General features: G+C 63.1%; 1 protein-coding gene across 7 annotated transcripts in view; it reads right to left on the reverse strand.

Annotated features, from left to right (window-relative positions):
• Window positions 1–12,912, reverse strand: part of DISP3 (dispatched RND transporter family member 3) — a 51,321-nt gene extending 38,409 nt beyond the window's left edge. The window contains exons 1-3 of one of the 7 annotated variants that reach the window (XM_041765258.1): window positions 12,798–12,906; window positions 6,856–7,010; window positions 5,692–6,668 (exon numbers count right to left, since the gene is read on the reverse strand). In XM_041765258.1, the coding sequence (XP_041621192.1) occupies window positions 5,692–5,814 (123 nt within the window). In that variant the 5' untranslated portion in view covers window positions 5,815–6,668; window positions 6,856–7,010; window positions 12,798–12,906. Of the gene's footprint in view, window positions 1–5,691; window positions 7,011–10,183; window positions 10,785–12,797 lie in introns of all 7 variants that reach the window. The other 6 variants (XM_041765256.1, XM_041765263.1, XM_041765265.1 and 3 more) reach the window with 6 other exon arrangements.
• Between the last annotated feature and the right edge of the window lie 14,154 nt (window positions 12,913–27,066).

A 27,066-nucleotide genomic window follows, 5' to 3' on the forward strand; every position in this document is an offset into this window, starting at 1 on the left:
GCCTCCCGGTGAGAGCCCCCCAGCTGGGTGGGCCTGGGCTCCGCAAGAGCAGGGACTTCGCTGTTAGGTTCGCTGCTGGGTTCCTGTGGCCTAAAGTACCTGGTGGGGGCAGGGTGACGGGCGCTTAGCACATGTTGTCGCATGGAGGAAGGCAAAGGAATCTCGGGAGAATCTGAGCTAGACGTTGGAGAGAACTTCCTCCTGGACAGAGAGTCGCCAAACAATACGACCACATGGCCGGGAGTTGGGCTATTTGTGCCCGGGGTGGGGACGGGGAGGACCTTAAAGGGCACGAAATGGACATGCAGAAGTGGATGGGGTGCATTCCGTGTCTACCATGCTCCCTCCCGGCCCCACCCCACCTTCTCAGTCCCCCCTGAAAAGAGAAGCTGCCACGTGAGAAGTGACACCAGACCGGTGGGCAAAGGGCTTGGCCTGGCTCAGCCCCCAATGTCCTGTGTGGCCTTGGGCATGTCCCTCCCATCCCGGGCCCTGTCTCCGCCCTCCGGGATTGGGGTGGTGAAGACCCGGGTCCTCCCGGTGGGGCCATCCCCCCCAGAGAGCAGACAGGAGCCCTGGTCCACGGGCCGACAAGGGTGGGTGAGGTCTGAGGCCCTCCGGCGCCCAGGGAGGCCGGCCCCCGGGGTGGGGGCTGACAGCGACGCCTCAGTGGGCGACCACCCAGCTCCCCGGGCCCTCCCCAGCGGGGGCAGCAAACTGCACATGGATTCTCCTTTCTCAAGCCACGGGAACTGATTATCTTCGCAAGGAGCTCCAGCTGCTCCGTGGAAAGGCGCTACGGACACGTCCACGGCGCCCGTCATGAGCCGACTCCCATCGGGGTCCCCGGCCTCCCGTTAGGGTGGGCCCGGGGGTGCTTCTAACGACTGCGCCATCCGCCTGCCCCGCTCTGCCTCTGTCACACGCACACGCACTCACACTCGCAGACGTGGCCAGAGTTCAACTCTGGGCCTCGGGGAGCCCAGGAGCCAAGCTGGACACCCGTCCACGAAACAAGCTCTCCCTTCTCCTGGGAAAAGCCAGCGGGCAGCCGCCTGCCGCGGAACAGCAGCCCCTGGGGCCTGGGAAGGAGGAGCCTGGCTCAGCTTTAAGGACGGCGCGCGGGCAACCCACAGCCACATTTGAAACATGATCTCGATCCTATAACAACAAAAAATCCACATGTATATGTATTAAAAAACAAACAACCATTTACACTGGTTTATCTCCATCTGGGAGGATTACGGGTGATTTCTATTTTCTTTTTCATACTTCGTGATTTCCAATTTTTCCGCGATCACCTAGGTGCAGCCTCACTTTTAGAACGAGAATTGTTTAAAAATAGAATGTGTATGTATGCGTGTGGACGGGATTTTGCCAACAGCCTTCAACTCTTTGAGGAGCAGTTCCTATCGCGGGCCTGGGAGGAGGGTTCCGTCCACTAAGGAGACAACACGAGGAGGGGGAGGCCGAGCCGCAGCAGGACAGACCCTGGCGAGACAGCAGAAGGACCGGCAAACGCCCAGTGAATGACTGGCTGTGGAAACCCCCGGGTCCCCCGAGACGAACAGAGGGGGGATCCCAGGGCACAGCCAGCCCCACTCTTTCATCCTCCAGCTAGGGAAACCGAGGCCCGGCCAAGGGAGGGGACGTTCCGCAGCTCTTATTTCAGGGGCAGAGCCAGGACTGCGGCTCCATCCACTCCATCGCCCAATTCGGGGGGCAGGTGGCAGTCCCCAGGACAAACCACACAGGTGCCCCCGAAAAAGCCAAACAGGGAAGCAATTTTTAAGGTCTAGGGAAAGAAGCGTTCTTCAAGTCCAGGCCAGGCAGACGGAGTGGGGCTTTGATGGGAGGCGACGGCGCCACCAAGATCCCCCAAGCCCCCCGCTGCCCTCCGGCCTACGGCTCCGCCTGCAGCCCCGGTGACCGTGTCCCTCCTCCCCATCGCGGGCGACAGAAGCCTTCCTTCTTCATCCCCTTATCCCAGCCAGACTATTAAAATGTAATGAAAAAGATCACATTAGACATGCAGATTCGACTTAAAATACATATATGTATATACAACTTAATGGCAATTAGGAGCTAATCAGCTTTTTCTTCCCGGCTCGGGGCGTCTTGCCTCCCCCGGGCAGCCAGTCCTTGGGGGCATCTCGGGGGCTCAGGTTCTCCTACCCTTCGGCTGGGAGATTTGGGTGCAAGTTGGAAACGAGATCCAGTCCCGCTTCCCCCGGCGCCGAGGAGGGGACCTGTGTCGTCTGCTCCCTGCCCCTGGGTCTGGTCCTTTGGCGAAGGCAGCTCATCCGCGGTGGGGAAGGGAGGGGAGGGTCCTCCTGAGTCCCAATGTCCCATCATCTGAGAGACCGCCACCCCCCCCCCCCCCCCCCGGTGCCCTGGCTAAGTGCCTGCCCTGCCGGCGCCCAGGCCCCTCTGACACCAGTCACCCCCTCTCAGCCCAAGAGCCGTATTAGGGACGCGGGGGCTTCCTACAGTCTTCTCTCCCAAACCCCGGAGTCTTACCAAGTATCTCAAATGAGATGAGGAATGGCCTCCAAATCCGCGGAGGGAGGGGTGTGGTTAGGTGGCTCCCGGGGCTCGTCCGAGCCCCTCCGTCAGCCTGAAGACCCCAAATCTCCCATCCTCCCTGCCCCAGCCCCGGGGAGTCCTGGGCTGCGGGGACGGAGCGCGTGAAGGACAGCTGGCCTCCCCGGGCTGACAGCTGGTGAGGAAACTAGGCCCCGGCTCGGCAGCCCAGCGGCGCGATATAAATCCGGCAAACAAGCTTCGCTCTGGTCAATACATCACCCGGGGACTCCAGTACCGGCGCGCGCCAGGGCCCGGCCGGCTCCCCCCACCCGGTGCGTTCTCGTACCCCGCGCTGGAGGATGTGGGGTACTGAGACACAGGGCCGGGCCCGGGGTGGGGGGCTAAGCACGGACTTTGCAGTCGGAGAAACCTGGCTTCAAACCGCGGCTCTGCCACCGGCGGGGGGCCTGGAGCTGCGGTGTCCTCCTCTGTAAAATGGCAATGGTGACACCGTGCTTGCTGAGTCACGGCTGCAGGTACGATCATGATGAACTTCAGAGGCCCGGAGACCCCCAAACCTGCCCCTGACACGGGCAGGGCCCTAGGCTGGCCACAGCCCACTCGTATTCTCTACCACCTTGGCCTTCACCTCCACGATGGGTCCGTCGGCAGGTGCACTCGTTAAAACCACCAGATCCGGTCAATCAGACTCTGGGGGGTGCGGCGGGGGGCGGGGGGCAAGGGGGAGCCCCAGGAATCTGCGGTCACACCTGCTCCGTAGCTGATTCTGTTGCAAGCGGCCCAGGATCATTCCCTGAAAGACCCTGCCGCCCGGTCACCCTCCCCAGTCCCCAGTGACTTCTCCCAGCGGGGGCTCTAGGCTGCAGCCTCCCCCATCCCAGGGCCCACACCTGCCCCCCTGCAGGCTTGCCGCACCCCTCCCCGGTCCCGGGATGGACTTGGCCTCCCGGATCTCTGGCCAGGGCTCACTCCTCCAGCCGCCGGGAGGGAAGGAGTGATGGCATCCGGGCCCAGCACGGGACGTCAGTCAGAGAGAGGGACGCGGGCTGCCCACATCGGCCAATCTGCTCTTCAACGAGCAGCGAAAGACGCCCGAAGGCCTAGGGAGAAGCTGCGGGGGAGGGGGGTGCTTTGTGGCACCAGGCACCGGGCACTAGGCCACGGCGGATCCAGCCTCAGCTCTGGGAGGGTGGGGCTGGGGTCGGGCCCCTGCAGCCGATGTCAGAGCCCAGAGCCTCTGTGCTCCACTGGCCAGAGGAAAGCCCCCCGGGTGGCCCCCTCTTGCCCTCCGCCACCCCCATTCGCCACCTTGGAGCTCAGGCCCCCTGGCCCAGACCCACGAGTCCTGCTCCCCGAGCCTGCCAAGCAGCCTCGGCATCTCTAAAGAAAAGGCAACGAAAGCTTAATAAAACCGGTAACACAGAGCCCATAAAATACAGCCAGGCCCCAGGCGCCCCTTGCCTGAAGGGCCGGAAGGTTCCTGAAATCCCTCACTACATGCCTTGGCCAACCTGTCCCCCTCCCACCGTCTCCCAAGTCCTGGCCGCCGTCTGGACTTCAGCGTGAGCCCGGAGGACCCCCTGGGCCCCGCAGCCAGTCGGCTCCTCAGCCCCCAGACCACTGGGTTAATGAAAAATAAAAAGATCCCCACAAAATACGACCAATAACCAAGGCCATAAAAGCCAAATTGGATTCCTTCGTGGATGATGAGCTTGGGGTCCTTCTCTTCCTCTGAGGCCTGATTAACAAAAATGTAAAACAATTCCCCTGCCATCCCTGGCTGCAGCCGGCTGTCCCCGCGGCTCAGAGCTCAGGGACGAGGAAGGAGGCGGAAGCAGGGGGTCCCCATCTGGGGCAGAAGCAGCGGCCCCCGGGGCTGGGCGTAGGGATGCCCCCCCCACAGCCACCGCCAACCTGCTCTGTGACTCAGAGCAAGTCACTTAATACCCCTGAATGGTGCTCCCTCCCCTCTCTGGGGCGAGACGCCCTCAAACCCTCTCCCTTAGGATTCTCAGCCTCTGCCCGAGACAAGGAGACAAAGGACGGGGAAAGGGCTCCCTTTCACCCCATTTGGGAGCTGTTGTGTAACTGGGGGCTCGGGGACATGCAGGGAGGGGCCTGCAATGACACCAGCTAAGCAATGTGCTGGCTGCCAGCAGCTTCGCTGGGACATAGCAGGTGGCCACGGGTCCTTAGGTCTGGGGGTGGCTTTGGAGGCCCTAACCCTCCCCGCAGCACACCCAGACCACATCTGTGGGTGCAGGGACATAGTAAGAGTCTTCTTGACCTCACGGCACAGGAGATAAGCTTGGAGGTAAACTGGAAGCTGAACGACACAAGGCACATAATGCAAAGGGCTCAAGGCCAGAGAGGCCACTGCGACTGGGAAGGCTGTGCCCCAGCCTGACTGCCTGGAAAAAAGGGAGAAAGCTCAGGGCCACTGTCCCCTCTGAGCCCTTGGGGCTGCCCCAGCCCCTGCTATGGGGCTCGCCGGGGGCCAAGGGTGAGAGCCGGATGAGAGCACCCAGCAAGGAGATGCCCTCGCGTCCCCAGGCCCCCATGTCCCAGGCCAGAGCCACCCCCTGCCCCTGCCCTCCAGGGGGACCGAACAATCTCGCGTCTCTGCAGCAACTTACAGCCTGTCCGTCATTCCCATGGGGTTTTCAAGTCTTAGGGATTATTTCTAATTTGCAAACAAGAAAACGGAGGCTAAAAGAAGCGAAGGGATTATTTGAACCAGATTTCTGATCAGCTTGCCACTCTCGTCACCGCACCACATTTCCTCCGGGTCCTCTGTGTTTGAAACGCTCCAAGCTCCACCTTCCTGACCCGCGGCCTCCCCGTCTCCCTCGGGGCTTGTGGCCGTGCAGGGAAGGGGGACGGGGGCGCTATGGACGGATGAGCGCGCGTCAGCTGGGGCGTCCAGGGGGGCACCGGCCTGTGGGGGGGCCGCACCCCTGCACACACGGGCAGGCACGCGGGCTCAGCCCACGCTCCGCGATGACGCACCTGCCCAGAGACGCAGGACTTGAGGGTGGGAGCCGGGCAGTCAGGGCCAGGGCCCGGCGAGGAGCGGATCTCACCCCTCCGCTCAGCTGCCTTTCCCCTAGGAGGCCTGGGAGAGTCGGCGCCCCAGGAACTCACCGCTGCTCCCAGCCCCGGAGGCCAGGAGAGACCCCAGTGAAGTTTCCGGGGCTCAAGAACCTCAGCCCCTTTCTGCGCACCCCTGCCCTGCTCAGTGGGGCAGCGCCCCCCAAATCCTTCCATGATAACGGGGCTCTGGCTCCTATTTGCCTGCGATCTCGGGCTAAGCCCTCCTTCCTGGGTCTCAGTTTGCACTTTGTCAAACGGGAGGGCTGGACTCCGGGAGCTTTCAGACACACCTCCCAGCTGTCGAAAATCCCCAAAGGGCCAGGACACAGAAGCGAGAAAGCAGGGCGGCCTAGGGCTCGGGGAGCACCTGGGAAGGTGGGGAGCGCTGCACGTCCCAGGTGCTGGGGCGGCCACCTCCAGCAGCTTTGCAGCCCCCGGTCCCGATGGCCAGGGGCCAGAGGAGCTCAGTGACCAGAGGGTCCTGCAGAGCGGGGTGGGGGTGGGGTGTGCAGCGGGAGGGCAAGGGTCAAGGGCGCCCAGGGGGCACGGTCAGGTCCCTTCCCTTTGCCAGTACTTGGGGCCAGGCTCTGTCCAATCAAGGCCCTGGCCATCGACGTCCACTTAGCAGCGCTGCATTCGCCACTCACTCACTCGCCCGCGAATCCGTTCATTCATGTCTTAGCGCACTCGCTCCTCGGCGCTTGCTAGATGCCATGAAGACGTGCTGTGACGTGGCCGGCACCCGGAACTCCTCTCCTCCAGGAGGCTCTGGAACCCTCGCCAGGCAGCTTCCTTCCTGCTCCCCCGGTGAAGACGGGCCAGGGGGCTCTTCTCCGGCTGCTGTCCCAAAGCCTGGCTTCTTTCCAGGTTAGCCTAATGTGTCTCGGGCCCGGAGGGTGGACGGGGACTGAAACCACCACCCTGCCTTTGGGAAGTCACAGGACGATGCTCCAAAACCAGCAAACGCCTTTCAACCAGGGATTTCACACACGCAGGCATGTCCAGGGGGACCCAAGTCCCAGCTGTGTCTACACGGGATGAAAAGGGGAAACATCTGGAGGAAAGCCAGACAAGTCCTGCCAGCCTGCCAGATGTTGCTCACATCTGGACACCCCAACACGATCCACTTGGCTGCCTGGCAGTCAAGAAGCAAGTGGTCAAGCCGTGTTGCCCTGCCAACCGGGACACAGCCCCATGCGACGTTACTCAGATTACCGAAGGATCCAAAGGGACTGCGGCTGCAATCCTCAGACTCGAATCAACCCGGTCGTCATATGGTGGCTGTGATTACGGCCCCTGAGGCCAGCTGGCCCACGTTCCACGGCTCCCCAGCAAGCTGCTTCTCCTCTCTGCCTTTCACACTGCTGATCCTTAAAATGGAATAATGATAGCGACGCCCTCGTAGGGCAGGTGTGAGGATGAAACCGTAATGCCCCATAAGGCTCCAAGCCTAGTGCCTGGCAGGTAGTAAACATTCCGAATACCTCGGCTGTTAGTAGAATCGTCACCATCGGGGGGGGGGGGGGGGGGGGGGGGGGGGGGAGGGGGGGGGGGGGGGGGGGAGGGCGGGAGGGGTCGCCCTGCAGAGCTCTCCAGCTAAGAACACGAGAGATCCTTCGGGACGGTGCCAAGGCCAGGAGGCAGGACAGGGACACAGCCCCCCCCCAAACATCCCAGGAGCACCCGTCTGCCCAACGCTTTGCCCATCTCAGCCCCACTGAAGCGGCCTCCCCCAGAGACAAGATCACCACGCTCTCCTCCAAGTAGGAGCGGCTTCCAGCTGGCATTCACGTCTCCTCCATCAGCAAGGTTTGGCAAAGGACGCGTTGTCCAGGTGCCAGCACGTGTGTGGGGTGCCTCGGGCAGACGGGTGGGCGGGGATGAGCCTTCCCTACCACCCCCCACCCCCGCCGAGACCTCAAACTGGGAAGAGCACCCAAGTGTGCTCCCCTGACCCTTAGAACACCTGCTTGCTTGATCATGTGCTCTGAGCCCCAGAGGACACCTGGGTCCCCCTTCTACTTCTGTCAGGGGACCTAGAGAAGCCGTCACTTTCGTCTGTCACCTCTGCTCCAGGCAGGAGATGCCGGGAGGGGATGGGAGACTCTGGTGAGCAATACAGAGACACACACAGGCTTTTCTGCTTCTGCAGCCGGGCCTGGCACGCAATGGGGCTGCCCGGGCCGACTGTGGGGTGGGGGATTGAGGAGAAGACTTCTTCCGGCAGAGGAGGCTTAGGCCTCTGGACACTGTCTCCCAGGACCCCATCCCTGGTTCCAAGGAGCATCCCCTATAAGAGACCTAGATCCGGCTGCCGGCATCTGAACCCAAGCCCCTCCTTTTCCCTCGGCCCCCACTACTTCCTCATTCCCAGGGGTCAAGTTCGAGGCACACGGCAAGACCCTAGATCCGCCATGCGACGACGGCTTTTTCTGAATTTCCCAGGTTCCGGGTCCGGTTCCCTCAGGGGGAGGAACAAAGGAGGGAAGCGGGATGCCAGGATCAAAGGCGTGCTCCAGGGTTCCACATGCCCAGTGGGTTCTCCCCGAGTCCAGGGAGACCCGACGCTGTGGTCAAGGCCCCCGGGGACGGTCCCGGGATCCCGCACCCGGCTTCTTCCTTCCAGGCTTTGGCAGAGTGGCAGCTCCTGCTGGCGCCGATGCCCGCGAGCGTGACAAGGCCCGGAGGTTTAACAGAAGCAGCCTGCTGCTGCCCAGCAGCTCCTCCTCCCTCTGGCTTTGGTTCCAGATTTTCTCCTCCCTTGCCCCCAGAACAAAGCTGCTAACGGGGCTGTGTGGGCTCCACCTACCTCCTAGCCAGCTGCTCGACCCTGGGGAGGTGAGCCAAGCTCTCCCGCCTCGGTCCCTTCAGCCGCGAGGTGGAATAAGAACACCCGCCTCTGGGATGCTGTGGGGTTCACGTCAATTAATGGGCGTAAAGCATCTAGTGGTGCCCGGCACATGACACATGTCCTGTATTTGCTTGACTTGTGGTTTGTGTGATGATGCGTAGGTGGGGACGTGGGCAGGTCAGCAGGGCCAGGCTCGCGGTGGGGGCACGGGATGCAGCACCCCGAGAGCCAGTGGCACTGCACCCCGACGCAGGGGGCTCAGCTCCCCCACGGGGCCCCCGGACGCCGCCTGCACACTCAGTGGCCTGGCTCCCGGCGACGCCGGGCAGCTCGGCCCCTCCAAGTAACTCCCCATCCGCCCCTTGAAGCCCCGACCTCTCCTATCCATGCTTCTGCGGGGGCTCCCACCCGAGCCCGTGCACAGGCGACAGCTGTGGGCTCCCGTGGTCGGGGACACAGTGCAAGACGCGGAGGCCAAACCCCCAGCCGCAGCCCAGCCCAGTGACCTCAGGTGCCCAGCTCCGGGCCCTGAGGGACGGCGAGGGTTGAACCCAGGCCACAGCAGCGCCCGTCACCCGTCACCCTGGGTGGGGCCAGCAGACGAGTCCACACGCTTTTGCAAACGGTGGTGTAAACGGTTTCTTGACTAAGACTATTCACTCCACGAATGGGCGGATGAGTGAGTGGACACTCGAAACAGTACCGGGCGGAACAGGGGCTTCCGGTTTATTTGATCACAGTCTGTCCCCAACTTGGTCTCCTCTGGGTGTGTGGCCTTGGTCAAGCCTCGTCGCTTCTCTGAACCTTGGTTTCCCGTATATTAAACGGGAATAACGATCCCTGCTCCGTGAGGTGGTCGCAGGGCTGAGCGAAATCGCGTCTGTAAATACCGGGTGGGGACTCAACCCCTGGTGGCCTCAGGGTCGGCACCGCTGGTGCCAGCTGCTCCCGTCGGGAGGCAGGGGACCTGAGGCCCGGAGCCTTGGACGGTGCCCGTTTCCAAGGAGCTTCGGCGACCACACGGACGCAGGCCAGCGGCAGCCCTCCCGCCCTGGGCCCGCCTTCCGGCTGCCGCGGAGCAGCAGTGGGCGCCGGCGTCCCCGTGGCCAGGCAGGGCCACCTTCCCGGGCCGTCCCGCAGCATCCACGCCTCTGGCCTTTGTGGAGCAGCTGGAGTGGGAGCCGCGCCGTCTGCCCGTGAAATGCGACTTTGAGAAAACATGCATATTTGTGAGTTGGTGCATGTTTCTATTTCGGGCCGACACTGCCCTCTTTATTTATTTTCCCTGGGCTTGGCAATTGGAACCCAGCTTGGAAGGGTGTTTTGACAGACTTTGACACCGCTCCCGGCTCCTCTGGCAGAAGACGGGCTCTGGTGAGGGCGGGTGGACAGGGGAGGAGGATTTAAAATGACAAGCTCTCTCTCAGCTGGGACCCACTAACAATCAGACACCCTTGCCTCCCCGGTCCAGCCCTCGGTCTCTCTATATCTGGGTGGGGGAGGAGCACAACAGGTTCAGGTGGGGCAATAATTTCAAAGAAAAGGAAAATAAAATGAAAAAAAAAACAAAAACAAAAACAAAGAGGCTAATCACCGAGCTTCCAATCCTAATAACGCTGGCATCCTTGGCAACCCGATACTGTCAGCCTCAACCACCACCGCCGCCTTGGGGTGCCTATTTTTATGACTGACCGTGGCCCGCAGGGCTGCCCTTAGGAAGGCCACCTCCTCTCTCGGCATCTCACTGTGCTCATCCGTAAAGGCGATTCTGCAGGACTCAGCTCGTGGGGCTGTAAGAAGTGGCCACTCAGTCAAATGGCAGCGGCGACTGTCTTCCCTCCTGGCCTCGGATCTTGGCCAGCTGCCCGCGGACAGCTGACTTGGTCCAGTCTTCGGGATTTGGGGCTGCTTGCCAAGACCCTACCCACCGGGCAGGCCTCTCACGCTGCTCTCAGCCAGTCCCGTCTCTGTGGCCATTTACAACCAGCCCAGAGTGACCTCAACTCAGGAGGAGGGACCTTCCCTCAGACAACTCCAGCTGCCTTCACGTGACCGGACGAGTGAAGGGGAGCTGGGGAGACCAGAGGAATGTGCTTAACCCATCATTCCAAGGCCCTGAGGGTCAGGAGATCCAGGTTCACCGGATCCACTCACTCATTCATTCATCCACCGAGCACCCACCGGCGGAATCAGTGGTTCACGCAGATGTACCCACAGTAGAAACAGCGTCTGCCTCACTGGCCAATGCGCTTCAGCAACGTGACCCCAAGAAAACTACTTGACGTCTCTGGTCCTATGAAGGAAATGGCCTGAACGTCCCTCGTTTGGGGGACGGGATGAATTCACCGGTGGGGGGTGCTTTGAGCAGGCGGGGAAGGTGCTATAACCTCTGAGGTTACAACCCTGATGTTTCAATCCTAGCCACACTCTAGAATGAGTTAATGTTCCACATTAGGGCCAAACAGACACCCTTGAAGGTCAGTCAGCCAGCCCTGTCCTTGCACAGATGGGGAGCCTGAAGCTCAGGGAAGGGAGGTAACTTGACCGAGGACACACTGGGAGACTGTGGCCAAGCCGAGACTGGAATGCAGGTGTCCCTACTTCTGCTCCAGGGCTCCTTGCACCACATCACACTGGGACACCTCTGCTTCCATCACAGTTTTGGATTTTTAAGGGCAAAAGCAGAAGAGGTTTCAAAGGGGATGCAAGAACCTGGGTACCGGGTCCTTCAAAATCCCCTTGGGGTGGGGGGCTCGCTGTGATCCCAGAACACAGGAATCTGGGCCCCTTGGAGAGGCTGCTGGGCTCTAGGGCACCTGGCCCTAGACAGGTGCCCTGGGAGGGGCTGGAAGCTGCTGTGGCCCTGGGCAGGGAGGGGTGGGGTCAGACTCTCAGAGAGAGGGGAGGAGGGGCAAGGAAGCCGCCTGGAGGATGGGGTCGGCTCCCCCTAAGGGTCACTGTGTCCATGTTGGAGCAAAGACGTGCTGGGTCACATCCAGGCTGAGGGAAAGTTGGTGAGAGAGACTGAAGGTAGCTGGGAAGGACGAACTGGGAAAGACCAAAAAAGGGGGGAGGGAGGGAGATACACATGGGGGAGAAGAACAGAGCGGGGAACAAAGAGAGTGCAAGCACAGAATGATGCAGAGGGAGGGCTGCGGCCTGGGTGCAGGAGATTTGTCTGGAGTAAGGCCGGAGGAAGGGGAGCCGCTCGGCGTGGTGAGCTAAGCGGAGTGGACTCTGCGCCTAGAATCAGACTCCCGAGGGCCCGGCTTCTGCCGCGGCTCCCCCGGGGCCACAGCCTCCTCCTCCATTGGGCAGATGCCAGCTCAGGTCTGCATGGGGGGGGGGGCTGCGTCTCCGTGTTCTGGTCCCCAAGGAGGTGCGCGCCGTGCGGGGAGCTGAGCGGCTCTGGGTCCCGGGGCAGCCCCGTGGGCGTCCAGGGAGGGTGCACGGGTGCGCGGGTGTGCACGGGGTGCTCGGGGTGTGCGGGGTGTGCACGGGGTGCGCGGGTGTGCACAGGTGTGCAGGGTGTGCACGGGTGCGCGGGTGTGTGCGGGGTGCGCGGGGTGTGCGGGGTGTGCACGGGGTGCGCGGGTGTGCACAGGTGTGCAGGGTGTGCACAGGTGTGCAGGGTGTGCACGGGTGCACGGGTGTGTGCGGGGTGCGTCGGTGTGCACGGGTGTGCAGGGGGTGCGCGGGGTGTGCACGGGATGTGCGGGGTGTGCGCGGTGTGCACGGGTGTGCGGTGTGCACGGGTGCGTCGGTGTGCGCGGGGCGCGCGGGGTGCGAGTGGCGCGGGGTGGGGTCCGCGGGGCCGCGGGAGCCCGAGAGGAGTCTCCAGGCCCGTCCCGCCGCCGCGGGTCTCCCCGGGGAGTTGGGAAAAGTTCTCCCGGGCCCCGGCCCCTCGCCCCGGGCTGAGCCCGCGTGTGCGCAGGACCCGCCCCGCCCCGCCCCGCCCCGCCGCGGCCGCTCCCCGGGGCTCCGAGCCGAGGAGCCGCCGGCCTGTGCCCTCCGAGGGGGCCGCGCCTCCGGGACCGACGCTCAACTTCCGCGGGGTCCGCTGTGCCCCGAGCGCCCGGCGAGGACCGCGCGGACCCGCAGACCCGGAGCCCCCGGGCAGTCGGCGCCGAGCAGGGGCGCGGGGGTCGCTCCGCAGGCCCCAGGGGTCGCCCGCAGCCGCAGCCCGAGCCCCGCAGCCGCAGCCCGCAGCCCCCGCAGCCCCGCAGCCGCAGCCCGGCCCCGCTCGCGCTCCCCCAGCCCCGCAGCCCGAGCCCCGCAGCCCGACCCGGGGCGCCCGCGCACTCACCTCGGCCGGGGGCGGCGCCCGGAGAACGCCCCGCGGGACCCCGCGCCCTCGCCCGCGCCCGCGCCCGCGCCCTCGCCCCGCGGCGGCAGGAGGCGGGGCCGCCGACCCCGAGCACGGCGCGGCCCGAGCGGGTCCGGGTCCCAGCGCAGCCCGAGCGCCCGCCGCCGCCGCCTTTTATCCGCCGCCGCCTTTGTTTGGGTCCCGGCGCTACCACGGGGGCCGGGGGGGCCCGGGCAGGCCTCCGAGCCGCGCCGCCGCCCCCCGCGCCCGCCGCCCCCGCCCCCGCGCCGCCGGGCCGCCCGCCCCAGGCCGACGACGCCCGCGCCCCGCCCGCGCCCCGCCGCCCCCGGGCCCCGCCGCCCCGCGCCGCCGCCGCCGCCGCCCCCCCCGCGGAGCCGCAGTGGTACAGCCCGGCCCGGAGCCGGCGGGAACCGGCGCCCCCTGCGGGCGGGCGCGCGCCCTGCACCCGCCGGCCCCGCCGCGCCCGGGAGCCCGGTCGGCCGCCCGCGCTCCTGCCCCGCCGCGTCCTCGCCCCAGGCCTCCACCCCCCAGCCCTCCAGCCCTCAGCCCTCCAGCCCTCCATCCCCCCAGCCCTCCAGCCCTCCAGCCCCCCAGGCCTCCAGTCCTCCGTCCCTCCAGCCCTCCAGCCCTCCGTCCCTCAGCCCTCCAGCCCTCCACCCCCGAGCCCTCCATCCCTCAGCCCTCCAGCCCTCCATCCCCCCAGGCCTCCATCCCTCCATCCCCCCAGCTCTCCATCCCCCCAGCTCTCCATCCCCCCAGCCCTCCATCCCTCCATCCCCCCAGCTCTCCATCCCCCCAGCCCTCCATCCCCCCAGCCCTCCAGCCCTCCACCCCCCCAGCCCTCCAGCCCTCAGCCCTCCAGCCCTCCACCCCCCCAGCCCTCCATCCCCCCAGCCCTCCAGCCCCCCAGCCCCCCAGCCCTCCACCCCCCCAGCCCTCCAGCCCTCAGCCCTCCAGCCCTCCACCCCCCCAGCCCTCCAGCCCTCCACCCCCCAGCCCCCCAGCCCACCAGCCCCCCAGGCCCCCACCCCCCAGCCCTCCATCCTCCACCCCTCAGCCCTCCATCCCTCAGCCCTCCAGCCCTCCAGCCCTCCATCCCCCCAGGCCTCCATCCCTCAGCCCTCCATCCCCCCAGCCCTCCATCCCCCCAGCCCTCCAGCCCCCCAGCCGCCCAGCCCTCCAGCCCCCCAGTCCTCCGTCCCTCCATCCCCCCAGCCCTCCAGCCCCCCAGCCCTCCAGCCCTCCAGCCCTCCAGCCCCCCAGCCCTCCAGCCGCACATCCCACCCACCAGACCCCCACCCCCAAGGCCACGAGGACACGGAGCCCAGGCCTGGGCCACCCCTCCCCACCAGGGCTGCAGCACACTGGCCTCAGCAGCCCCAGCAGGGGGAGAGCCCAAGGGTCGCCCCAGAGGCCGCACCAGCTGCAAGGCCACGGCACACAGTGGGGCCCAGGCCACTGCTGGGTGGCAAGAGCTTCCCCGCATCTGGAGCACATGCAGGGGAGAGCAAGGAAGGGGGAAGGGGCCCACAGGTGACCCGCAGCAGGTTCCGAGCCTGCACAAAGACTCAGCCCCAGAGGGCTTGGATGAAGCACCAGGGGCTACGCAGCCAGGCCAGCTTCCCAGTCCTTCCCTTTAACACAGGGAAACTGAGGCAAGGGCACCTCTAAGTGGAGCTCCCACTAGGTGGCCCACCTGCCGTTCCTGCTCTGCAGCCAGCAGTCCCTGGAAGCTGTAGCCGCCCACCCGCTGCCCACCAGACACATCCGTGTGTCACCCAGGATGCCTTGAGGGCTCATCTATGCAGAAGAACCTGCCCAGGCACCCGCACCCTGTGTGTTCAGGACCCTCAGCAGAGCCGTTGGCAGGCAGGCCAAGCCTGTTAGGAGACTCCTAGTGGCTTCACGGGGCCTTGACGACCTTTAGGGCTGGAGGCAGCTCCTAACTAGAAGGATGCCACCCTGAGCTGCAAGAGGAGACAGACAGAGACCAGAGGCCTCTCCTGAGCCTTGGCAGGGGGGTATGTGCATTGCTGTCCCCAACAGCAGTGGCCGAATCTGACAGAGGAGTGCAAAGAGACAGACCCAGCACCACCCTGCACACGTCCCATCTCTCCTGCCACATCCCAGAGGGAAGCCAGAAAACAGGGAGCCACAGCGGGCGGGGTGTGTGTGTGGGGGGGGGGGGTTGGGTTAGGGAACAGGGAAAAGATTGCTTTTAAGGGAGCAATAGGGGAGAAGATACAAAATGTGTTCCCAGGCCCAGCTGAGAGCAAAGGGTTTCCTTTGCTGGGTGAACGGCTTCCTCTTCTCAGCTGGTGCGATGGCTGCTTCCAGAAGCCTCCTCAAAGTTCTACAAGCTTCCCACACTGTTCCTTTCAGTCTGACCGATCCACAGGGGATGCCGTTGGCACCTGCCATGGTGCTGGGCCGTCCTGAGGACACGGCCCCCACTCCCCCGGGAACTATTACTAGCGGATTGGGGTCCTAGCCCCATGTCGCGTAGCGAGCCACAGCTCTCCAAGGCCTCCCTGCCGTGGGGTCTCCAGATGATCCCTAGTGGGGGTGGGCTTGCCGTGCCCCTGTCGGGGGCCTTCTGGGTACCCGGGGGCCGCAGAGGCAGGGGCCCGCAGAGTGGGGGAGGAGGTAGGCAGCCTGGAGCCCAAGAGCACTGAAAGGAAGCAATTTTCCCAGGCCATCAGCAGAGTTTTAAAAATGCAAATGGACCCGGGCCTTTGAAATACGCCTGCCATAAAGTGGAGCCGGCGGGTGCGGAAGTCCCGGCAGCCTCCTGCAGGCCTCATCCTCAGGCTTCCTGCCCTCCAGTCCCCACTCCGCCTGCAGGATGTGCGTTTACGGGGCCGGGGACGCTGGGCTCAGAGACCCCTGCCCAACCTCGGGGCACCTCCCGAAGCCTCCTTAGCCCGAGATCTGCCCAACAGGAAGGCGGCGGCGCACGGATGCTGCCCCCCGCAGCCCCTGCCCCAGCGCCGTCTGCTGGAAGTTCTTCCTGGGTCTGATTTAAATGCCTCTTGGCGACGATACGCGGCTTCCCTTATACTCTGTCTGCACGACTAATTGAAAAGCTTCTCTTGTAAGGGGTTTGCTATAAAGGCCGCTTTGTCCTTCGTTCCCATCCCTTTATTTCTGTTTTGATTTCCCTTCAACCGTGTCTGAGGCAGGGCCTCTGAGCCCATCACTCGCTGTAAAGCCGTATTTCTGTTCCACCCCTTACTGACTGTGTGACCTTGGGGAAGTCACTTCACCTTGCTGAGCTCGGTTATTTGGTCTATAAAATGGGGATGGAAGAAGTGCGTCTCTGGGGGGGGGGCGGCTATAAACGAGGAGTTTGTTAAGTGAGCAAATCTCGGTGCACAAACAGCATTCAGCACGGCGGACGGCATAAAGGAAGCTCTAAATAAACACCAGGTGGTAGTGAAGATGATGATGACGGTGATGAGGATGAGGACGAGCTGCTGAGCAAGAGGTGGCCTGGAGGTGTGTTGCTGGAGGCCACCGTGACACTTCTCACTTCTTTGCCCCACCCCTGCTGAGATGAACTGTGTGCAAACCAAGTCCTCCGGCCAGATGGTTGAGCAGCTCAGGGGAAGGGCACGTGGGGAGGCTTGGAGGTGTTTTTCCTGAAAAACATGGTAGATTAAGACAGTTGCTCCATTGTTCCAGCCTCGGGGAACAGAATAACTACATTTAAAGGTGATTGTGTCTTCAATCTGCTAACACACTGGCTTCGGGACTCTTGGCCCCCACGTCTCCAGGAAACTCCTGGCGCTCTAGATGCAGGCGTCTTTTACCAACCGCGTGACCTGGGGTAAGTCGCTATTTCTCCGAGACTCAGTTTCCTCATCTGCAAAATGAGAGTATAATGAACTGTGCCTATAAGATGCCTGCCGTGATCTTTCCGGCTGAGGCGGAGCACAGATTTATAGGCAACAATCGGATGATCACAGAGATAGGTTGAATGATCAATCCCTCTTTCCGTGACTCTCAGGGTTGACTGCACTTCATTTGATATAACGGGTGCAAAGATGCTCAGGAAACTTGCCCGGGTTCATGGCGAATGGATTTCCGGCTGAAGGTCACGTAGGAAGTCCGTGAAGAGTTGGGTTGGACCCAGCCCTGAACTTCTCCCGAGGCACCATCTTGCCTTGTTCTCCCTGGAGCTCCGCTCAGGAGGTCGGGGGCACAGGGTGGAAGGGCCAGTAATTCAAGAGAAGAGAAAAAGGTCTGGAGAAAGGCGATAGGGCCAGACTGGGGAAAGGGCGCTGCAAGACAGGGCCTGGGGGAGGCTGGCAGATGGCAAACCTTCCTCTTGCCTCCAGAATGCTGCAAGCATCCGGCCCTAGCATCCTCGCCCAGCCTTGCCTGCCTCCTCCAAGGAAGCAAGCAGCCTGCGCCAGAGTGAATACAATCCAAGTTATTAATTGCCTGCAACAATTAGCCCCAGTGCCTGGCCTGCAGACACCCAGGCTCGGAAGAAAAAAAAAGAAAAGAAAGAAAAAGAAAAGCCAATTACAGTTTTATCAATATTCGCTTTGCTGCGTAATCCTCCCCCAGCAGCACGGGCCACCCTACTCCCCGTTCGTGTTTCCGGGGGCCTTTGCTCTGGCTCCAGCGTCTGGAGAGGACCAGGTTTTCCTGGGGTCTTCAAGAGCGGAAGTCACTCAAGGGCTGGACCCTAAGGGGCCAAAGCACTGCCAGGGAGGAGCAAGACCCGCCCAAGGTCTGGACTGGGTGGCCTTGGCCGAAGACTAGCCCCCTGCGCAGGAGAGCGCTCACCCTCCAGGCTGAAGGTTTTAAATAGGCTCCCCGAGGGTCCTGCTGTCATACCGCAAGGGAGAGATGGGGAACTGGGGAACGTCCCCGAAGTTCTGGTTTGAATCTGTTCAGTCACAGACTAGCTCCGTGGCTTTGGGAAAACCCTTTCATGACTCTGAGCTCATGTCCTTATCTGCAGACGGGGCGCGGTGGTCGCACGCGTCCGTGGAGGGAGGTTCAGGGAAAGGCCGTGCAGGGGCACGAGGCAACCCGGGGCGGGGGGTGGGGGAGCACGGGGTGAGCTGCAAGTAAATGGCAGCTATTTTGTTCTATATGGACAGAGCCTGCCTGCAGGCGCCCGACCCCCGGCAGGCGAGAAGTGGGAGGCAACGGGACTCGGGACTCGGGGGACCTGGATGCTGAGCGAGCCTCGCTGTGCCTCACACCGCGGTCCCGGTGCCCCTGGCGCTCCGGCCTCTTGCTCCGACCCGCCTACTAGGGGCACGGGGCTGCTGAGCCCGAGGGCCCCTCTAACCCATCTTTTAGGAGAGTGTGAGCAGAGGGCCTGGGTGCAGGATGGGTTGGGGGTCGTGGGGAGACTCCGCGATTACTCAGGGGCGCACGGCAGCCGCGGGGAATGTACTGGAACTGCCAGGACAACATGAAGCCGGTTACGTAAATAGTTAAGCCTGGACGCACGCATCTGTTGGTTCCGCAGCAGTAAAAGAAAGCAGCTCGCTTTTATCAGGACGGGGCATGAAGGTCGTCACCTGGGGCAAATGGACTCAGGGGACGCCGGGTCCGAGGCCCCAGCTCGGCCCTCCCCCGTGGGGCGTCTCAGGACCACGAACGGCGGCAGATGCCAGCCTCCGAGCTCCTGGCCTGTGGCGGAGGTGAGGGCAGAGGGAGGGGGGACACCGACGTGGCCTCTGGGTCCTCAGAGACGGTGCGACGATCCTGGCGTTCAAGAAAAGCTCCGTCACCCTCGGGGGTGGGGGCGGCGGGGCTCTGAGTGCGCAGCGGACCCGCGGGAGAGTCGGAGGGAAGCCACGCGGAGGGCCTGCCTCGAGCCTCTCCCGGGAGCACGTTCGGCTCCCGCTGCACCTGTCTGCGCGACAGCGTCCATGCCTCGGCGTGGCATCCCAGCTCCAGTCCCCCACCCGCTGCCCCACCCTGACCCCATGTCCCGCTGGCCTCAGCTTCCTGGCACGAGTTGGCCGGCGCCTCCTTTGCCTCGGTCGGCCTGGCTGGCCCACTGGCGCCGGGAGCCGAGCCAGCGTTAACCCTGCCCGCCAGCCTCCATCTGGGCCGCAGCCGTGACGGCAGGAAGGAGCTCCTCGGGCTTCCCCCCAGCTGGAGAAGCGCACGGCCCTGCGGGGCGGCCCCAGCGCCAGCCCCTGTCCGGCACACCCGGCGTGGGCGGGGGCCGAGGCCCGTCCAGAGGGCCCGTGGTCGGGGCCTTGGGCTGGAACGAGGGGCTGCGGAGAGACCAGCCGCGCTCGGGCGTTAGGGCACCTTGCAGGCAGCATTGGCGTCAGCAATAAGGAGTGGCTGCGTGTGTCAGTGCCAGGCCCCGCGGACGCGGTACTTCCTCTAAACTCACAGCCGCCCGGGGACGGGCCTGCACCATCCTCATTCCCAGGTGAGGAGATTGAGGCTCGGCTCCCGGCAGTGGGATTCGTTACCACGTTAATCGTTCCCATTTTTCAGACGGACAAACTGAGGGTCGGAGAGGTGAGGGACGTGGTTGAGGTCACAGAAGAGTCCGTGACGGAGATGTGCCTGGCGTCAGAGGTGGCACATTAATGTGTCGCACTCTGCTGCCCGGCACGAGCTAGGTCCCCGAGGGGCACCCACCCCGAGCCCTCCACGGTGCCGCCTGGGTCTCTTCCCGGGTCGCAAACACAACCAAGCCAAGCTCGGCGCTCTCCCCTGGGGGAGTCACCGCCTCCCTCGGAGCCCCCCACCCTCCAAGGGCGCAGGCCAAGGCGGTCCCCGTTCCGATCTGAGAGTGGCCGTGTCTGGTGCCATTCCCCCGCGGAGACGAGCAGGGCCATCCTGCGACGTGGCAGGACAGTCCCCGGGCCCCGGGAGGCGGGGTCACCCCTGGGCCCCAGGCCTGGACGCGGGGCCACTGGCTGCACGACTGCCATCCCCCGACACCCGACGCGGCCGACTCCGCGCTCTCACCAGGGAGGAGGTTAAGGCACGGGGCCGGCGACCACAGCGGTGGCTGCCTCCCGACAGCACCGTCGCTGGGGCCGTGGCTCCGAGGCTTCCGTGTCCGTGTCCTTCCCGGCCCCCTGAGTCCTCGTTCTGCAGCTGGGCGCGTCGGGGACAGCCGTTCTCGCCCGCACCCAGGGCCCCGTGAGGCTGGGGCGGGGGGTGCCTCAGGCTGCAGCAGGAAGGCGTGAACCACCCAACGGCCCTGGGGGCGCAGCCTGGGCGGGTAGCCTGGCGGGCTGAGCCTGGGGAGCCGGGCTGCACCTGTCCCCCTCGCCCTGCCGGCCCCCCAATGCTCCTCCTCCCCCACCTCTCTTCCCTCCCGTCTCCGCCCCCCCGCCCCGCCCACCGCCTCCACCTCCTCATCCTCCCTCCTTTACACTTACTCCTCCCCTGATAATGAGCACAGTCGATGTTTGCTGAGCACTCGCTGTGTGACAAGCCCCGTACCAGGCATTTCTTCTGCACCCTCCTCTTCAACCTTCGCCACAGGCCCTTGGAGAATAACCCTCTCTCTGCTACAGATAAGGACAACGTGGCTCAGGGACGTCAGGATGCAAGGCTCACCCTGTCCCGTCCGTCGTTCTGCTGGGTCTGTGATCACGGTCATTCCAAAGCTTTTTTTTTTTTTTTTTTTTAGAGAGAGAGAGAGAGAACCCCAAGCAGCCCCCACGCCCAGCGTGTGAGCCCAGCGTGGAGCTCGATCCCACCACCTCGAGGTCATGACCCGAGCTGAGATCGAAAGTCAGACGCTTCACCTGCTGAGCGCCCAGGTGCCCGTGACCCCGGCCACTTCGATCCGCGGATACCTAGGGCCTGCGGAGCGTGGGGGCTGCGGTCAGAGTCCTGAGTCCGCTCACAGCCGTGCCAGGTGACGGGGGACGCTGCCCGAGTTCTCGGAGCCTCGGCCTCCTCCCCGCACACCGGAGACGGCGCTCTGGAGGCGTGGCCGAGAGCAACAGCGAGGCAGTGCACGTAGCTGTGCGCCCCGCGGCCCGCGGACCGGGGCCTTCCCCCTCTCACGGTGGGTCAAGAGAATCAGAGAACATGCTCCCTCTCGTCCGGGGCGGCCCCCCGGTGCTCGTGCCCCGGAATCGTTCTCCCAAGTATCTCGTTGGTAAGATTCAGGCAGGACGGTCACAGCTGGCGTTGCTCTGCGTGTCGCGTGCGATGTGTGAGTCGCTCGCGTCATCTTGTATGGAACGTGTGGGTTCTGAGCAGGCGTCCTGGAGCCTGTGTTCACACCCCGGCTCTGGCACTTGCTGGCTGTGTGCCCCAGGGGGGACTCAGCTGACCCCCCTGCGCTTCACCGTCCTCATCTGTAAGAGACGAGGAGGAAGCGCCGCGGTCGGGCTGAGCCTCGATGGGTGCTCACCGTGAATATGTCACGTCCACAGCAACCTCGGAGGGTAGACGTTGCTGTCCTCGTTTTACAAAAGGAGCAACCGGCAGAGGTTCAGTCCCTGGCCCGAGGTCATATAACTAGTCAGCGGCAGAGCAGGATTTGAACTCAGCTCTGGATGATTCCCAGCCTTCTGGGTTTCGCTGCAGCCGCACGTCTGGGAGGGAAGAGGAGACGGGGCCTTGAGGCTCGGTCAGCCTCCGACGCCGTGACCCCGATGAGCTGACCTGCCGCCCTCTTGCTTCCTCTGGTCGTTCCCATTTATCTCAGAGGCTCCTGTTTAAGGGGTGGATTCCCGGGCTGCCCGTCCTCCCCAGCCCGCTGAGCCTGCCGGGGCCCTGAATCCAGCCTTGTCTGCCCCCCGTGGGCGGGGAAGCCAGGAGAGCCCCCCAGGACCCCTTCTGTTCCCCGCTGGGGGCTCTGCTGCTCCAGGTGCTCCGTGGCGCCGCCCTCCCTGCTGCCCCAGGACACCGCCCGACCCAGCACGGCCGACCCTGTCACTGCGGCCCCTCCGCGCCCCCGTAGCCCCGACTCCGCTCCCGTCCCGAGAGCCCGTGTCGCTCAGACGCGCCTCCCAGCCTTCTCACGTCACTCCATCTGCCCGAGAGCTTCTTTAGCTTCTTCTCCACCAGCTCAAGTATTACTCATCCCGGAGGCCCTGCATCCCTTCCACGGTGGAGCCTCCCCCCAACCCTCCACCCACTCTTCCCCCAGAGTCGTCAGCTCTCTCTTCTTTGCTCCCGGAACAATTTCACACATCTATTTCTGCATTCGTCACAGTCTGACTTGTTTTCTATATGGAGTCTGTTGCGTGAGGGCACACAAGGTGTGAGGGTGCAGGACGTCTCTGCGGGGGTAGGGGCACCTCCTGGGCAGAGGCCGGGGGCACAGACGGGCAGATCCTAAGCAGGAGCAGAGCCCGGAGCTCCTGAGGCCCTGGTTACGGAGGCCGAGCGTCGGGCTCAGGTGTTACCCTCCCATGGTCACGTGGCACTTCATGGGAGAGCTACGGAACTGGGGCGCCCTACTCCCGATCCCGTGGGGCCCCCCAAACTCCCAGTTGTACATCTGGGCTGATGCACACACGCACTCTCTGTCACCCAGAGCCTCCAATCCGTCTTGCTACCTTTATTAGTCAGCTATCGCCCTACTAGTGCTGTGTAACAAGCACTTCAGAGTCTCAGCAGCATTTAACGTTAACGTGTATGTTTTTTTAAAGATTTTTATTTATTCATAAGACACAGAGAGAGGGAGAGAGGCAGAGACACAGACAGAGGGAGAAGCAGGCTCCATGCAGGGAGCCCGATGCAGGACTCGATCCCAGGACCCCGGGGTATGTGAGATGCCCAGCTGCTGAGCCCCCCGGGCGTCCCTAACACGTGTATTTTGCCCACAGGTCCGAACCTGACTGGAGAACCCTGCTCCAGGCCGCGGCCCAGCTCATGTCTGCTCCACGCGTCCCATGAGGAACCCCTCATTAGGTTCCTTTTGTGGCAGAAACACAAGAACCCAAGGGCAGCCGCGTAAACACATCTCAAGGCTCTTCTCTCGTTGCGTTGCTACGACCCCATTGAGGAGAGCAACCCCCCAGCGAAGCCAAAGTCGCGTGGTGACGAAGGAGACCCAGCCCACACGCAGCCACGGCCAGGCTGTGCTGGGAGGCTGCAGAATTAAGACCAATAATTCAGGCTTCTGTGCCACGTTTATGCCTCCACCTTCCCTCTTACAGATCCCGATTGGTCGCTGACACCCCAAGCCGCTCCATGGGTCTCTTCAGCTTCCTCCCCTGCAGCCACTTACCCGCAGAGCTTGCAGCCGACTCTCCACCTTCCCCATCTGAAACCTAGCCATGCCGATGGCAAAGTGACGACGGCAAAGAAATGTGAAGAGAACATTCAGGCGGAAGGGTTGCAGGTAGAGGAAGAGGAAGGAGGCACACGATCGTGTCATTTTGGAAGGGTGGAGAGTGGGAGAGGCCGAGCTTCACCCCATCTTCCAGCACTACCCATTGTCCCGAATCTGAGTGGTGAGCTCTGGGGTCCCCTCAAAGCTCTCGGTCAAGTTCTCATAGGACCTCCCACCTCCAGGGCTTCAGAACCTTGATGTGGGGACGCTTTTCTTAGCAATCTTTATCTATCTTCATCAGTTGACCATTATTTGATAGCAGCCCACCAGTTTCCAATGGAGAACCACCGTGTACCCCGTAGGCCACGTGATGCGGCGGGCGGCCTGCACATAGGACCCCGGCCGAAGCCAAGCAGAGCATCCCATTGTCTCCTGGGCTGCAGAGGTTGAATCAGGGACAGACACAAGGCAAATCCAGGTCAATGAGAATTCAGGCTTTTGTCAAACTTCTGGGCATGACGTGAGGAGTTAGAGGAAGCCGGGAAGAGACCCTGTTTGTCCTGCAGGACTTGGATCTGAGAGGCTCCAGGCTTTGTGTCTCTAGCAGCCATCACGGCGCCCACTGACACCAGAATGAGGTGTGCCGGCCTCACCCGACTGACGGGCGAAGAGAGGCTCGACTTAAGCTCCGTGGTCGGGCTATGCCCACGTCCTCGTTGGCGACTTCTCAGCCATGCGGTGGAGTGGAACAGCTTTTCTGTTGCTTGTAACTGAAGGAGTCCTGATTAAATACCCTTGGAATCCTATCACCGTGCAATCTGGGGCCGCTAAAGCCAAGGGTGTCTGGAACGATAAATTTGTTGGGTGCAGTTGGTCGGGGACCCGACTCCTTTTGGCTCAGGTCGTGATCTCCGTGTTGTAGACCCAGCCCCACACCACGCTCTATGCTCAGCGGGGCGTCTGCCTGGTGTTCTCTCTCCCTCTGTCCCTCCCGCTTGTGCACTCTTGTGCTCTCAAATACACAGACAAATCTTAAAGAAAACAGAGGAATAGATTTACCGACGCTCAGGGAGTTAGTCCTTGGAGACTAAGCCCGGCAGAAAGGAACACGGCGAGGGCCTCAAAGCTCTGGGCGGGGAGCACGGAGGACCCAAGGGGCCGTTCTGCACCCCCACCCCTGCCGGTGCATCCACCCCGTACCAGGAGCTCCTCCAGGTCCAAGCACTAGACCTTGATGGCCTGGGTGAGCCTTGAGCACCGAGGCGCACAACCCCAGCTTCCTCATCTCAGCCACGGCCCTTCACAGTTGCATCTCGGCATGGCACCTCTTGTCCTTTCACCCGGGGGCACGGGGTCTGAGCCGGCCTGGAGCGGTGCAAGCCACGTTGCTGGGAGAGGCTGCTGCCAACAGCATCACCGTCTAGAGGGAGAGGCGGACGGTGGGGACATCCCTTAGAGGAGCTGCATTCAGGGCAGCCCGGGGGGCTCAGCGGTTTGGCGCCGCCTTCAGCCCAGGGTGTGATCCTGGAGACCCGGGATCGAGTCCTACGTTGGGCTCCCTGCCTGGAGCCTGCTTCCCCCTCTGCCTGTGTCTCTGCCTCTCTCTCTCTCTCTCTCTTTCTCTCTGAGTCTCTCATGAATAAATAAAATTGAAAAAAAAAAAAAAAGAGCTGCATTCGGCCAGCGGAGACGCCGACCCCAAACGAGACTGCTCCGAGCCAGGCGCCCAGCCCGTGTGCCACCCTCCATCCTGGCATCAGGGCCCGCTCTTGCTGGCTGACCTTCCCAAGCAGATATTTCAGGAAAGGGACTGGAAGTTCACACCTCGCTCTGGCTTCCCCACCTGCTGAGACAATCTTCCAAAGGTGCCAATGGCTGAACTGGCTGCTGGGCCACTTCTCTCTGCCAGGACTGGGGCTGCCATTGGCCGTGTTCCCTTCCAGCCCACAGGGCCGCCCACCTGGCTGCAGCTCCTGGATCCAGCTTCCTCCCCTGGCCACTCTTCTTCACAAGGCAAACAGCTCTTTGCCCTGCATGGAGGTTCCTGAATATACTACCTTGGGTCCTAGTTCCATTTTCCCCAGCGACTTGCTCCTTCTACATATCAGTGTCAGCCTGTCCACTTGGAAGCCAGAGTTGCCGGCTTCCTTCGATGGTGGCAAGCCTCACTACACCTCTATGAAATGGGCCCTTGCACTCCCATCCTATAGGCAAAGACGCCAAGGCTCTGAGGTCCCCGACGCCATTCACCCCGCAGGCTCAATAAACAAATACTGGTTGAGCACAGTCTACTAGCCGGGCACCGTACTAAGTTCTCAGGACATTACGGTGACTAAAACGAGGTCCCGATCCACAGGCTACTCGGTGGGGGTGGGTAACACACTCGCTGAAGGGCATAGAGCAAATGATCATCGCCCCTGCACACAGAAGGTGCCCAATGAATGCACAGATTGGCTGAAACGCCTTATGGGCAACTGACGAGGAGCGATCACGGGCAAAAAGGCAGCGGCGGGCAAGGGATGCATTGGGAGGAAGGCGGGCGTCAGCTTCCAGCCTGGAGGCTGCGGCTCTTGGCTCCTGCCTGACCAAGCAGCTGGGGGGCCGCAGGGCTGTGGACTGGCCCGGGTCCCCCCAGCCAGGGCTGCAGAGAGGATGGAGGCAGTGCAGCCAGGCTGGCCTGCTGGTCCGGGGAGGGACGGTTTGCAAAGAGGAGGATGAGCCCTCGGGATGGACCAGCCTCAGAAACGATAGCAGCAGGCTCTCTCTCGCCTCCGGAGCTTGCTTCCCAAAGCGCGGCCCGTGGACCAGCAGCATCGGCAACACCTGGGCATTCGTTTAAAGAAATCCCACCTCGCACCTACTGAATGTGAGTCTGCGATGCCAGCAGGGCTCCCCACCGCCTCCCAAGGCTGGCCGCGCACCGCGCATTAGAACCACCCCGGAGGTTTGGAAACCCCTGGCGCCTGGATCTGTCCCGGAGACTCTGATTGCATTGGTCTGGGCTGTGGCCGGGGCAGCAGGACCCTCTCGAGGCATAACTGACCTGTGACACTGTGTGAGTGCAAGGTGTGCAAGCGATCACTTGACGCACCCCCGTCTTGCAAAACCGTCACCACCGCAGCATCCGCTAACACCTCCTTCACATCACGCGGTCATCATCCCTTTCCTTTTCAAAGATTTTATTTATTCATGAGAGACAGAGAGAGAGAGAGAGAGAGAGAGAGAGGCAGAGACCCAGGCAGAGGGAGAAGCAGGCTCCATGCAGGGAGCCCGGTGCAGGACTCGATTCTGGGATCCTGGGGTCACACCCTGGGCTGAAGGTGGCGCTTAACCGCTGAGCCCCCCCCCTCCCTGGCTGCCCTCATCATCCCTTTTCAAGCCGGGACCCTTTCGGGGGGGCCCAAGAGCTGATCCCCCATGCTGGCGGCCGCCCCTTTAACCTTGCAGGGTACATCCTGAAACTTGACCCCTCAGGCCCGCCCCACAGCCCTGGTGGCTCAGGAGGGCCTGGCCCTCCCCATCTTTCAGAAATGGCCTCATCCTCCTTTCTCAGCCCAGCAGGCTGGCGTACAACCGCGGTTCTCCGGTTCTCCGAGGCCCCAGTCGAGCAGCGTTGCCCCGGAGCTTATTAAGAATGGGAACATCTGAATCAGAAACCCTGGTGATGGGGTCCGGCATCTGTGTTCTGACGGCCTCCCCGGTGCTTCTGGGGCAGGCTCAGGGTTAGGAGAGGGGCGCTGGCCCCTGTCCCGGCTCCGGGTGTCCTTGGGTGGGAGACTCGTCCTCTTTGGGCTTCATGCGTGCAGATGAGGGAGGCGTGGGCCACATGGGGGCTGTCACCCTCCGTAGTCACTGCCCCTCGGCCACAGCACCCAGACGGACCCGCACTCCCCTAGCACCCCCCACCCCGCACCCCCCAGCCAGTACGGCCCTCCCCAGTGGTGGTGGTGTCTGAGGTCAGCATCGGAATTTAAGCCTCTTTAGCATCCCAGGCGCTGGCTC

This window comes from Vulpes lagopus, chromosome 8 (assembly GCF_018345385.1).
Source record: "Vulpes lagopus strain Blue_001 chromosome 8, ASM1834538v1, whole genome shotgun sequence".
NCBI classification, from domain to species: Eukaryota; Metazoa; Chordata; class Mammalia; order Carnivora; family Canidae; genus Vulpes; species Vulpes lagopus.